The sequence below is a fragment of the Kwoniella dendrophila genome, chromosome 1 (assembly GCF_036810415.1).
Source record: "Kwoniella dendrophila CBS 6074 chromosome 1, complete sequence".
NCBI lineage: Eukaryota > Fungi > Basidiomycota > Tremellomycetes > Tremellales > Cryptococcaceae > Kwoniella > Kwoniella dendrophila.
In genome coordinates this window covers 1,124,302-1,138,574 of record NC_089476.1, presented here as the reverse complement: position 1 = coordinate 1,138,574, position 14,273 = coordinate 1,124,302, and the positions used below count along the sequence as shown (strand labels likewise).

Below are 14,273 nucleotides of genomic sequence, written 5' to 3'. Positions count from 1 at the left end.
TCCGATTCAAATGTGACTGATACTTTTACCTCGATTCAGTCGCTCTTAGGAAAGTAAACGATTCTTCGCTTGTTTTGTATTGAATTGATTCAGTTTCTAAGAACTCGCCACGTTGATTTTCTTCTTTTTGTCTAGTAAGTTCAATTCTACTGTAATACAGTTCTCATTTTAGGAACCATACACCCCCTTGATCTTACATTTACATCTTGAGTTTCCCTATGTTGTGTTGTTATACATGATTCTGATTGAAATGACTGTTCTAAGATTTATATCTGAGATAGGTAGGAAGTAGTGTATACACTTGTATCCACGTGTTGAAACAAATAATAGAATGAATATATGTCCTTATCCCCTTGAATCAGGTACAAGAACAATCATATCAATCTCAAAAGTCGATCCAATGTTAGTTACTCACAGAGGCTTGGTCAAATTTCCAATGATAGTATGCTAATTCTAAAATTCTAAATGATACAATGATCGTTTGGCAGGCTACTGTCTATTTCCCTGTAGTGAATTGGTTCAGGTAACCTTCATCGATCTTCTTTAGGAGTTGCGGATCTCATGACGCCACGATCCGCAATCACTTAAACGTGTCAATGTATTTGAATGCAGATATCTGTTTATACAAAGAAGCTTAAATGAGGAAGGAGAACGACCTTGTGACAAACAAACGTAGTAGTAGTTGTCATTAAACACAGGCACACGATGAGTGATATTACATAATAAAAATTCGCATTCATGAGGTCTTTCATATATTTATATCATATGTGTTTGATTTCTTTATTCATGCTATTATATGCATCTGTTCATGGTGGCCATGCTACTACATCATCTTTTCTAACCTATATAATATAGACAGTTGTGAGGTTTCCTGAGAGAAAGGCGTCGGTTTCACTGGAACCTTTCATTCTGATGTTTGACGTGAATTTTCTAAACTAAACTACTTGATTGGTGCGACATTACAACGCTATCCTATATGCACTCGCCTTTCTCTGCTCCATATATGCTAAAATACTAAAAACTATATACAACACTTTACTTCTCTTATAATATCGTTTATTCTTCATCACTACTTTCTTCTTCTGAGCTACTTTCACCTTCTTCATTATAACCAGTACCAGCTGCACCTGATGCAACACCACCACTAGCTCTTGAATCAAACGATTGTAATTGAGCTTCCATTTGTCTAATTCTTTCAGCTTCTTCACGTTCATTGACACGTGTTTTGGTTCCTGATCCACTGGCTTTCTTAGCTGCTTTTTTGGTACCACCGCCTGCTCCACCAACAGACTTTCTTCCTGCTTTGGATCCACCTTTGCCACGTCCACATACTAAATTGTAAAGCTTAATAACAGTTGCAACGGGAAGTGCATCGATATCAAGTTCAATCTCTTCATTATTCTATTTATGTACACGCGTCAGTTATGCTTCATCGATGCGAGTAGTGAAATACTTGTACTTACAGCCCCGAGATTAGTGGTTTGTTGAATAATAGTAATCGCTTCTTGTAAAGTATTTCCATCGGCTTCTTGGATCTTATCAGCCAATTCTTGTTTTTGAGTCAATGTAATTGTGTTGGATTCCTCTTCTTCACTTTCCATATCTTCGTCTTCATCTTTGTAAGCGATCTCTTTAGCCTTCTTTGATTTCTTGGCTGATGAATGACCGTTACCATTGACACCAGGTGATTGTTTAGCGGTAGATTGTTTTCGTTGGGCAGAAGCAGCTTTTGCTTGTTTGGGTTTAGCAGATTTGGCAGGTCGATTAGCTCTACCTTTGGCTATTTTAGCTCGGAGTTCAGCAATTTGGTCGTTGAGGTTGGACACTTGTGCTTCAAGCGACTTGAGTTGTTTGCCTATACGCGGATACAATCAGTCGCTTGTCGTTGGTATGCCCAAGCTTGATAGAACTCACTATCGTCCTCACTTTGGTAACCGTCTTCCTCGTAATTATCGGCCATTGGATCTTCGCTTGAATCTCTGATTTCCTGTTTAGGTGGTAGAGATTGCCATTTCTCATTCCAAATTTGCAGAAGCTGTGTCGCAGCTGTATTAACAACATCGCCGGGAGGATTGAACTTCAATGCGTTATTTACCATTAACCTAATATCGTGATCGAGCTGATGAACATCTTCATAAGATCCCTCTTCAAGCTTTTCCTTGATTATAATCAAATCGATGGGTTTCTTTACCACTTGAGTATAATCTGGAATAGCCTTTATGATCTCGCCAACAGGGTAAAGGAAAGGAGAGACTGCAGGGAAATATTTCTGTACAGTCTCTAAACTCTTAACAACTTTGTTACCCCAGGCTAATTGAGGATCATTTCTCCTCTTTGGCTTTCGAGCGGCTCCAGCTGTTTCTTCATAGGCAAGGTCTTTTGAGGGCGGAGGATGAATTTCTCTTTTAGGCCGGGAATCATCAGAGCTTCTTCGAATGGTAGGTGGTTGGGAAATTGAAGCTCTTCTAGCGGATGAAGGCCCAGCAGCAGGAGAAGCGGCAGGTGGTGTAGCTCGAGCAGCTTTAGGAGTAGGAGCAGCTTTGGAGGTAGGTGCGGGAGGAGGAGCGATGACAGGCTATGGACAAGTCAGCAAAATGATTCACCGATGAACGAAAGACAACACAACTCACTTCAGGGGGTATTTTGGACAACGCAGTCTCAAAAGCGTTATCAAGCTTATCAGCCGAGATTGAGACAACATGATCAGAACCGTTAAATTTTCTAGTATTTTCCCATATTTGCCGTACATCTAATACAACCTCACTGTAATTTTTGTAAACACCTTTGCTGGTATCCCATTTCTTAGCTTTACTTTGATCCTTAGGTGGACCTCTAGGATCACTAGCAATAAGTTTGGTCTCAACGGTACCTAAATCCATGGGGTGATCAATAATTTGAGGATAATGAGGTAAATTGAAAGCGAGAAAATCCACTGGCTGTAAAAAAGCGAAGACATCAGGCGTTTTCTTCTTTAGAGCTCGTACTGCAATAAGCAGGTGTTTATGTTGATGCTGGGTAAGAGGAGTGGTTGGACCGGATGGTTTAGGTGCAGGTGGTTGGTAAGTGACCCAAGCAGGAGTTGGCAGCGGTGCATCTGTAGCTGCAGCAGGAGCTGGAGTAGCAGATGGAGCAGGTTGAGATGGAGCAGAATTGGCTGGTGGCAGAGCGGTAGAAGTGATTTGAGGGGCAGAAATACCGTTAGGTGCAGCTTCTTCCTTCAACCTTTTCTCATCTCGACCACCATCTATATTCTCTCCAGCTCGTTTGAGACTACCTTCCGATTGGCTGGATTGTATACCTCCTACAGGTGTTGATGTTCCTTCCTTGTCGGCATCTATATCCATTGGCTGCCCATGAGGTTCTGCCGTCACAGCCGCTGATTGTTGAGCAGACTCTTCAGGTCCAGGTGTAGGTAGAGAAGATTGTTCTTCACCAAGTATGCCGCCTTTAGCTTCGTGCTCTTCAGTGGTGATCACAGTCGGAGTGGGCACAGCAGGTGGGATGGCATCGGCGGGAAGAACGGGAGGGGCTTCGTCTTCTGCTCGAGGAGTAGGTGGAACTGTGGCATCAGGAGGAAGAGGTGATTTACTGGGTTGTTCTGCTTGAATAGGTGCTGGAGTAAATGTTGAAGAAACGGGTGCTGAAGGAAGAAGACCATTTTCACTACCCTTTGCTTCGCCGCCAACCAACTCTCCGCTAAGGCCATTTCCTTTCTCGACTGAGGCAGGATCAGATGTATTAGGTGATTTGGGCGGTTCGACTATGGTAGAGGAAGGAGGAGGACCTTCAGATTGAAGTGGATTAAGAAGAGGCTTGGCCACCGGAGTTCCTGGATCTACTTGAGGGGTAGGAGGAGGTGGAGGGACAGCATCTGATGGAGGAGGAGGTGGTGGAATGGAAGAAGGTTGTTCCGGTTGAGACATGTTGTAGGGTACTAGATGAGCTCAATGAAAGCGTGACATCGGCGTCGTCAACGTAAACAGATATTGAATGTGATCAGTAGTGATGTAATTCGATGGAGGAAGGAAGGAAAAGGGAAGAGACGAATGTGATATTTTGTTTGATTAGTCGAGTAGATCAGTGTACAGAATGAAGAAGAGTCCAGTGAACAACGATAAGATGAGGAAAGTAAACGCAATGTCAGCGTGATTTCTATTACAGTCATTAGGCATCATTTTGCATTCATCGTCTCATCTTCCCATCTTCTCATCCTCTTTCCTTCGTTGTTTCTGTTTTGAGATATATATGAAGCAAGACATCCACTGCCGTGGAGTGCTAAGCAAGGAAGAAGGAGGGAATCAGAGCAAAGAAGCTCACCTGTAAATCGGTCTTCCTGGTTTTAAATAGTAAAGAGATAATTCAACTCCTTTTCGCTTTTAAGCATATATCAACAGCTATAATTGAGCTACCTGATTAATTGATATATGATGTGTATGGATGTCAAGTAAAACTAACTAAAGTCTACTTTCGACTGTTGGTTGATATCGATAATCGGATTGTATGACGAAATATATGTAATGTTCAAAATGACAATAACAACAACAATAACAACAACAATGAAGGGCGGTGATGACCGTTGATTGTTATACAGTTATTGATTTTTGTGATTTTTATATTTTTTTTTTAAAAAAAAAGGAAGGAAAAGAAAATTAAAAGAAAAAGTGATAAAAGTGGAGGAAAACGGGAATTCGCCGGAGGGAAGAAAAAAATAACAATCTGGTATATATATGAAAATCAATCATGTTCCACGTTTGCCACCTAATTCGAAAATTTGTTCATAATTCGAATGAAGAAAAAGGTACATGAACCCTGAATGCGGAAGACCATCAAATGTAAACAAAACACTCATCAGTAATCAACAAAGGGGTAATATCAGAGGATTATTTTAATATTATCATTAAATCATCAGTAGGATAACACAGGTCCTTTGAATAAAGGGACAAATAAGCTACAAAGTTATAGGTTATTTCCATATCGCCGGTTGCATTGTGGCAGTCATTTCGTCATTTCATCATTCAGATACAAAGTAACCCTACGTGACATCAATAGTAAATCTTTTAACCTTTCACTTTGTTATTTTGTATTGATTTGACATGATACTATGTTATGTGGTACACCCCATCAAACACCTGATGTCAAATCTGTACGAATCATATGTTAATGACGCTCAATCCTCGTACTCGCCTTCTTCTTCATCTTCCTCCTCTTCCTCATCTTCAAACTCCACGGCCATTTCTTCGTCTTCTTCGCCGTCATCTTCGCCAGACTCATACATACCCTCTTCATCATCGTCTTCGTTGTCCTCTTCATCGTCATCAATGTCTTCTGCATCATTACTGGCTGGAGTAGCATCCTTCTTCTGTATGGATTGTTTCTTGCCTACGACTTGTCCATCTGCAAGGTATACACAGGTTAAACGACTTCCTTTTGTGTTATATGATGCGACAGCCTCTACTGTTTTTTTTATTCCTGCTGTAGAGTTTGGTTGAGTTACTAAAGAGAGATCATATAAGTTGATAAAACCATCAGATGAGGCTGTCGTGAGCAGTATTGTAGGTTTTATTTGCCCAGCGGAAGTTGGCACAGCAAAAGGTAAAGCGGATATTGACTTTATTCTGAACAGTATAGGTCATAAAATCTAAATCAGCGAAATGAGGGAGAATATGCAAGAGTGCGAGCTTACCGGTTGGTGTGTCCAATAAGAGTTCCGATTTTGATGACTTCTGCACCTTTACCCTTTGATTCACTACCTGGATCTTCACCTTCCTCCTCATCCTCTTCATCACTATCGTCTGAAGGCTCATTCAGGCCTACTTCTATTGTGTAGACTTCCACTACTCCTTTTTCGGTACCGACACAAAGCAATTCTTGTTCTTCCTCATCTTCATTGATAGCAGGAAGAGTTGCAAAGAGTAATGTGTTGAATCGGGATTTGGTTTCAAGAGTATGAAGAAGTTTGAGTGTCTGTATTAGCAAAACGTGTCAGCTGAAAAAATCGACAAAACGTTCCAGAAACATATAATGTCAACTGACTAGAGAGTAAATCTGGATCTTTCGAGGGAATAATACAGCGAAATGAGTACCAGATTGAGAAAATTTGACCATTTCAGCCTCTACAGTATTAGACATAACGAATATGTTAGTTTACATCCTGCATTAATAAGCATATTATCGCTGAGGTTCGACGAGCGATTGCCTCAAGACAAGTCAACTTACCACTGCCTAAAGGTAAACTAGCAGCACCTCTACCTCTCATCAAATCCCACATTTTCAATGTATTATCTTTACCTACACTCAAAGCTACTCTACCTGTTGGATGTACATCGACATGGTTGACTCTACCAGAATGTCCCTTTAACGATTTTAATAATGCCCAATCTGAAGTTCGGAATAAGGATAAAGTTGAATCTGCTGATGTCGTTATCAAATGTGATGATGTTGGGAAATGAAGTGATGTTATCGAACCTATACATTCGATATGAGAATTAGTATGATCCCTTACACTTCGTGCGGTCATGCGAAAAGCAATTTTAATCACTTACCAGTATGTTGACTTAAACTACCAACTTCTTTTCTTCTTCTTAAATCCCAGACTTTAACAAATTCATCTTCTGAACCAGTAGCTAACCATTTACCACCTTTTGATGCAGCTACAGCTTTAACACAAGCTAAATGTGCTGGGAAAATGAAAATAGGTTCTAATGTTGGTTTATCTGATGTACCATCATATGATCCTTCTAGACCATATAAAAGCTTTTCGTATGATCCAGCTATTATAATGAAAGTTCCTGGTGATCCTGATGGTCCGGACAATTCAACGTCGACATCGTTTGTTGCTTTTGATTTACCTTTATCTTTACTAGATACTTCTTGTACAGCTTTCGCTTCAGTTGTCTTTGCAGCAGAAGCTTTAGGCTTGGTCTCAGTTTTAGTAGCTTGTTTCTTTGCTTGATTCGACTTGTTCGTACTTGTTTGTGGAGCGTGACCAGCAGTTGAGGGTCCACCTTCGAATTTTACTTCAACTTTTGGTTTTTTACCATAGGGAGCTGGTCTAGCTGTGACTGGACCACCTTTATTCGATTTTGATTTCCCTTGTTTTCCCATCGTTGTGTATGATTTTACTGAATGTTCGATTTATCTAGTTCAGCTCTGGTACGTCAACAATGCAAATATGGATGTTTACTATCTCGATATATGTCAAATCTTCGCGTTTTGAAAATATTGATTTTTCAACTTTTCCAAGTGGAGGCCGAGATGCTGTTAGAGACATGTTTATCATTCCAAGGAGTGTGACGTGTGATTGTTTTACAAATGGGATGTTATCAATGTTATTAGTGGTCTATCGGTTTAATGTTGTGCCCCGCATTGACCACGTGAGATAGCTGAGAGATTGTCAACAGATGACGAGTGAAGCTGAGACCTCAAAGATAGATAGATAGATACTTCAGATACATTCGTTACTTTCTCTCGAATGATTCATCTGTCAGACTTTGACGAAAGTAGCTGGTAGACCATCGACTATCACAAGCATCAAGAGCTATAAGAAGAAAATCTTGTCTTCCAAAAGCTATTCGAGCTGCTTGAAAATCCAGCATTGTAAGGCTTGAAGCCTATATCTTACTAAGATGTCAACCTTGACACCCTCACAAGCGGTTTCGGATCTTCTGCGTCAACCGGATGATTTACTCAAACTGGCTTCCTATCGTAAGAAGCTATTAAAGGAAAAATCAACATTAGATGCGAAGCTGCAGTCAGGTGTCAAGAACCAGTTAGATTTAACGAGAGATGCTTTATTGAAATTACAATCTTCCAAAGCTACTGTAGCTTTGATAAGAGAAGAAATGATGTCGGTAGAGAATTTGAATGACAATGGTGAAGATAAGGGTGATGCTTTTGATAAGATTACTAGAGTAAGTGTGACTGTGTCTTATCCAAAGAGAATGATCCTGCTCTAGATCATCGTTTGCATGTCTAGACAATATATGACAACAACAAAATCACGATCACTGAACTGATTGAGGATCATGATCATTAGGTATCAACTGTACATAGAAACTTATCACAAACTACCAAAATGGTCCAGAATTTACGTTCGATGTCAGATAAAGTAGATCACATATCATCTTTATTAGATTCTGATAAAAATCAAATAGGTGGATCAACAGGATATTCACCAAATTTATTACCTATACATTTTCAATTACAACAATTGGAATCATTTAGAAATGAAACTTTACATCAATCCAAAAAATCATCATCAGCTTCATCAGAAGAAAGACAGATATTGATTAAATGGTTTGAAAAATTGGATAAAGTTGCAAATGATTTCGAAAATTGGTTATGGGAAATTTCAAAAAATATAGTTGAATTGACAAGAAATAATAATGGTGGTACCGTTGTTAGATTATTGAAAATTATTGAAGTTGAAGGTAAAGAAGATGAAAAAGTGAGTAATTGAGATAAGATAATCTATGTTATTTCACCAAGTCATCACGTATTATCAAGAGCAGTTGACTGATGATTTCATCCCTTTCTCTCTTAACAGGCTGTTGCTATGCGTTTAGTACGGAAAGTAGCTACCCACGATGCAGCATCCAAATTCAAATCAATGCAGGCGAATGCAAGAATCATAAAGAATTGGCGACATAAGTTATTAGATGTTATGAACAACTCGATAAAGGAAAAGTTCAACAACCACTATCTCGATAATCAGTATGATATGTTAGGATTTATAGAAGGTTTAGGATGGATATATAAAGATATAATACGGATAAAAGACGATGTCGAGCCTTTGTTCCCGGAAGACTACGAGATTACACCTTACCTAGTCAAAGCTTACCACAAACACTTAGATCTTACCATACGCAAAGTAATCAGTTCAGCACCTGAAGCTAAAGTTTTACTAGAACTGCATGCATGGATCAAAGAATATAGGGTATCAATGAAAGAGTTAGAAATACCATCTAAATGGTTACAACCACCATTATTAGATGGAAAATCACAAGATTTGATTGAAGATTATGTTAAATTGATTGTAACTAAACTAGATGAATGGACGATGAATTTAATGAGGGAAGAAACAAGTAAATTCCAATGGAGAACGAAAGAACCTGAACAATCTGATGATGGACAATTAGGTATGGAAGGTGTTGTAGATTTTTTTTCATTATTAAATCAACAATGTGATTTAGCATTAGATTCAAACCAAGGTGCAGTATTAGTTAGAGTTGTTACTGAGTGTTCAAAATTAATGAAAAGAGTTCAAATACAATGGTTAAATATTGTTCAAGAAGAATCGAAATTACAATTAGAAAAAAAACCTGAAGAAGTTCCAGGTGGTTTAGTTGAATATGTTATTGCATTAGCAAATGATCAATTAAAATCTGCAGATTATGTTGAAAGTTTAATAAATAGATTAGAACCTTTGGTTTCAGAAAAATATAAAATGCAAATAACAAATTTATTAAATGATTCTATTGATGGTTATTTAGATGTTGCCAAAAAATGTACATCAACTTTAGTTGAATTTGTATTTAATGATTTAAAATTACCAATTAAAAATTTAATTACACCTATTATATGGTATCAAGATGAAGGAATAATTTTACAAATTATAGAAACAATGAAAGATTATATGAATGATTATCAATTACATTTAAATTCTTCAATATTTGAAATTTTAATTGAAGATTTATTAGATTATTTTATAATAAGTTATTTATCTGCTATAGCAAAAGCTCAACCTAAATCTATAAAAATTCCTATAGGATTAGAAAAAATTAAAAAAGAAATTGGATTATCATTTGATTTTTTCGTTAAATTTAAATCACCAAAAGAATTAGAAGAAAATAATTTTGAAATTTTAAAATTGATAATTTCATTAATTGAATCTGATTCACAAATGTTTTTCATGGATTATTGGAATTTTGCTAAAAAATTTGGTCCAAATTTACAATTTATTGAAAATTTATTAAAAGCAAGAGATGATTTAGATAAAATTCAATTAAATGATTTATTAGATATGTTAAAAAGAAAAATTAAAGAAGAAAATATTCAAGATCCTGATGAACCTACTATAATGGTTAAAGTACAAGGTCCTTCTTCAGGTTTATTATCAAATCTTTCAAATTTAGCAGGTACATACGCAAGTAATTTCTCATCAAGTAATTTCACTGCAGGTGGTTTCGCTTCAACTGGTTTTGCAATGTCAGGTAGTGCTCATTTTGCCGGGATGAGATAATCAAACGAAAAGGAAAAGATACAATCATGTAGCATTGAAGGAATGGTCAATCGTTCAGTAGCATGGTAAAGCAACTTCTCTGTCAACTGGGTGTCTTCACATATTCTCGATTGTTCCCCACGAGCATTCAATTACTCTTTTTGTATTCACACATTGGTCTTTCACATTGTTGTATATTTCATTGTAAACGCATTATCAGGATGTATATGATTATTTCCTTCATTGAGCCAATATACCGATCATTTTTCCTTCTTACGCTTCAGACCTTCTACCTACGTTTACTGCTTTTCTATCTAAATCACCTTTGGTTGCGTTTAGCCGTACTTTGGAACTACATCTAACATGCTTAATCAACCTTGGATTTATCATTTCCAGGTTGAGTAGCTCTGTTAGGTAATTTTTCAGCTAATTCATCTATTCTTCTGAATTGATGTCCAAATCTGGTAGGCAATAAGAAAGGTCTTAAATCGAATCCTGCAACGTGAAAGCAAATCAATAATCAGTCTTACTGATTAAATCCTGCATGTGAGCGAAATATCTGGGCAGCTTACGATTATCGTCAGGTGAATACGATTCCTGTGAGTAGATTGAGTGGACATTAGCGATTGATCATACTGTACAAGAAGGTTTCGAAAACTGATAGAACAAACATACCATATGGACCGAAGGGGTAAGTGTTGTCCTACGGAAACATACCGCGATGTTAGTCATTATTTTATTTTGTTCCTACAATTTTTTGATCAACTCACATTTTGTGTCTGTTAATAGCATAATTGAAGAAGAAATGTTTGACTTTTGTAGCGATCTGCAAACCGATTTGTCAGCTTTTATCGTCTGGAACGAGAACAAAACTCACTTCAACAGGAGACAAGAAACTACCCCATTCTTGTACCAATTTACCGAACATACTATAAGGACCGCATTTCTCGACTTTTCTTAATCTACCATATACTGATAATTCATCGTATGTCATTCCCATTTCTACTTCGTCTGATTGGGCGACATTGTCTGATCCGATTGGGATCAATTCGGCAGTAGGGATGGCGTCGAGGAAGCTGTTTACAAAAAAGAACGATTCGTATCAGTCATAAATCTTCAGCAGGAATTTCGTAACAATGATTTACCTCTTTAAGATTGGTAAATCAAAGTTGACTTCTGCCCATGCAATGAACTTCTTCAAGTCGGTTTTACTGATACCTCCGATTGGGTTAACATCTGCACTTGAGCAACTATACGCAGAAGCAATGGTTAGCGGAATCTCTATACAACGCACGATGTCTAGCCTTTCGTAAATGATTTACTCGTATTTAGTATAGTAACCCCTTAAACTCTCGTCTACGTTTGCACTACCCAAAACCAATAAACTACCAACTTTTCCTCTAGCCCATGGTAAGAGCTGAGCAAACATATAAGCCAAAACCATTCGTAAACGAGCCTGCAACGATTTGTCAGCTCATTACCGTCGATAATACTACTTCGGCTGTATCGCTTACTTGGATATTTTGGAGAGCTAAATTTTCAGCAGAAGATCCGCCGTGTACACCAAATTGAGGTTTCTTGCCTGTAACCAAACTGAAAATCCCTTTAACGGCAGATACAGCTGTATCCATATTCAGATCAACATGATACCTATATTAGGACAACACCCGTCAGTCAGCTAAATTGACCCCGCACGTAACGTATTATGGAACTTACCCTCCAATGGCTTCAGATAGATCTTTAGCTCGCTTTCTGGTTTCAGGACTAGAGTGTTCAGTACCCATATAACATGTATGGAATATTCTTCCGGCAAACTCCTTAGGATCGGTAGGCAAGTAAGATGAATCTTCAGGTTCTCCAGCAATTCTTCGAGCATCAGCGATGACTTGTTCATCTATAATATGGTAAGTGAGCTTTATTTCGTACGGATTTATGTGCACCCAAATGCTTACCTCCTTTACTGGCAGCATCGGCTACCAATCGACACATAGAGTGCACGATGACAGTAGTAGCACACGAATCGATACCTCCAGATAGAGGGATGAAGTAACCTTGGGTTCGAGATCTTCTGAGGTAATCCCATAACCAACAAGCAGGACCCAAGCTGCATCAATTGTGATGTTCAGCTTTTCATTCCAGCCTTGTCCATAGTCAGATTAAGCAGTTAATTACTCACGCTATCTCTTCTTCTGGAGTATGGTATTGTACCTCGGAACTACCTTTTGTTTCCTCGTCACCTACTCTAATACCTTGACCACCATCTAATCTAGTGTCCACATAAACTCTTTGGTACGCCTCAGCTTGAGCAGATTGCATTCTTCTACTACTCTGAGTTCTGTGCGCTCTGACAGCACCAAGATCGACAGTAGCGGTAATGACTTCCACGTCGGATAAAGAGAATTGTGATCCTCTAGCTAAGATTTGACCGTTCATAGCAATCAAAGCCGCACCATCGTAGTACAATCGATCTCCATCACAACCTTGTTGATTTGAATACAGATAGATACCACCAAGCTGTTGTTGAGGCTAAGGGATCAGTTTATATTCCGCCAATGGGGGAAGGAAGGGGTTTGGGTGAGCTCACCTTTTGTGTAGCTTCCTTGATCAACTCGATTCTTCGATTCAATTTTCGTAACTCGTGATGACTTGCAGATGAGTTGGTGAAGATTTCAACTCCATCAAGACCCATCAAGATATGTGGTCTAGCGAGTATTGTCAGCGTAGATTTAGCTATTTGATCAGTTTATCGAGTGAAACTTACGAAGCAGGGGTGAATAATTCTTCACAAAGCTCAACCCCAATTACAGTATCTTCAGTTGAAACAACGGCATCACCAAACGTAACGTAATTCTAGGCAAGTCAAATCTCAGCTTTGTACATTAGTCGTCTGAATTTGGACTTAGCATCTGAGCTCACCTGTCCTGTCACGTTTCTGATTATTCTAGGTAATGAATGTTGTTCGACTTGACGATGTTTGTGCCACGGTGTAAAGTGTCGGAGTTCACGCTACGGTGCGACAGTGTAATTCAATGAGCTATGTTACTTGTTCAGCTGAACGCAAGGAAGCTTACATAGTTACCATCGTTTGCCATCCACATTTTGGGTCTAATCATAACTATTTTACCATTATGAATGATAACTCTACAATTATAGTTATTGTTTTTATGTTCAATTGGCCTGAAAGAAAGTTTATCAGCTACATCTAGAAGCAATAGGACGATGATAGCTGAAATAGACCTACATTCCAATATCGCAAACAATATCTTGAGCTTCCTCACTTTGTAAAATTGTAGCTAATACTTCCCATGAATGAAGGATTGTATCGCCTATTTTTACATTTACAGTTAATTACTTGACTGTACTACCTGAATATAGATGTCGAGATATTTATCTCAGTGGAACTCACCTTCAAGGAAATGATCTAAACAACCGTATCCAGGAATTTCTAATTCTGGTCCAACACGTAAAGTTGCTCCTCTTGATTTAGCGATCGCTATCGATTTTAAGATTCTTTTACAGTTACCCTAATGATCAAACATGTTCAGCTGATCCTTCCTACAAGACAAACATTCCAGAATGGATAGCTAACCTCGAAATCGAGAGACCATTGATCCAATTGACTGAATCGGAATAAACGTTAGATTCACCGAAACTCGAAATCAGAAAGACATACCATCTAAAGTAACCGTTAGCTTTTGCCTCTTCAGCGAATTGAGGAAAAAAGAGAATCTCACGTAGCTACAGTAACGAGATGCATCTTGATATACCACTATAATTACTTCTAGATGACTTGCGATAATGTGCAACGAGAACAACTATAAGAGGGCAATCTAATGAAGATAAGGGAGAAAGCTATAATTATCGCTGATATTGATTTTTGGTCCCCTGACATCATACATCATATGCCATGGATTTCCGATATTTAGATTGTGGTCGGAGGTCACCGCCCATTTATTGATTTGATTCCGCTCAATATCGGTTGATGTTCGTGCTGATTTGAACGCGAAGAACGAAGTCGAAGAGAGGGATATATAGACGATAATAATCTTCAAAG

General features: G+C 38.3%; 4 protein-coding genes across 4 annotated transcripts; 1 reads left to right on the top strand and 3 right to left on the bottom strand.

The window, feature by feature from the left end:
- Window positions 1-1,056: 1,056 nt before the first annotated feature.
- Window positions 1,057-3,923, bottom strand: L201_000413 (uncharacterized protein; the record flags this gene model as incomplete). Its single annotated transcript, XM_066216215.1, has 4 exons — window positions 1,057-1,401; window positions 1,464-1,855; window positions 1,915-2,575; window positions 2,631-3,923. 4 exons carry the CDS (start codon window positions 3,921-3,923, stop codon window positions 1,057-1,059), a joined length of 2,691 nt encoding a protein of 896 aa, XP_066072312.1.
- A 1,244-nt stretch (window positions 3,924-5,167) lies between these two features.
- Window positions 5,168-7,104, bottom strand: L201_000412 (uncharacterized protein; the record flags this gene model as incomplete). Its single annotated transcript, XM_066216214.1, has 5 exons — window positions 5,168-5,615; window positions 5,684-5,964; window positions 6,034-6,113; window positions 6,217-6,465; window positions 6,543-7,104. 5 exons carry the CDS (start codon window positions 7,102-7,104, stop codon window positions 5,168-5,170), a joined length of 1,620 nt encoding a protein of 539 aa, XP_066072311.1.
- A 521-nt stretch (window positions 7,105-7,625) lies between these two features.
- On the top strand, window positions 7,626-10,240 carry L201_000411 (uncharacterized protein; the record flags this gene model as incomplete). Its single annotated transcript, XM_066216213.1, has 3 exons — window positions 7,626-7,910; window positions 8,036-8,446; window positions 8,546-10,240. 3 exons carry the CDS (start codon window positions 7,626-7,628, stop codon window positions 10,238-10,240), a joined length of 2,391 nt encoding a protein of 796 aa, XP_066072310.1.
- Window positions 10,241-10,586: 346 nt separating this feature from the next.
- Window positions 10,587-13,976, bottom strand: L201_000410 (NAD+ synthetase; the record flags this gene model as incomplete). Its single annotated transcript, XM_066216212.1, has 19 exons — window positions 10,587-10,714; window positions 10,792-10,816; window positions 10,895-10,922; window positions 10,990-11,045; window positions 11,097-11,295; window positions 11,365-11,469; window positions 11,542-11,675; window positions 11,734-11,869; window positions 11,936-12,113; window positions 12,172-12,323; window positions 12,396-12,733; window positions 12,804-12,921; window positions 12,981-13,069; window positions 13,136-13,225; window positions 13,291-13,396; window positions 13,461-13,545; window positions 13,626-13,743; window positions 13,809-13,839; window positions 13,954-13,976. 19 exons carry the CDS (start codon window positions 13,974-13,976, stop codon window positions 10,587-10,589), a joined length of 2,139 nt encoding a protein of 712 aa, XP_066072309.1.
- Between the last annotated feature and the right edge of the window lie 297 nt (window positions 13,977-14,273).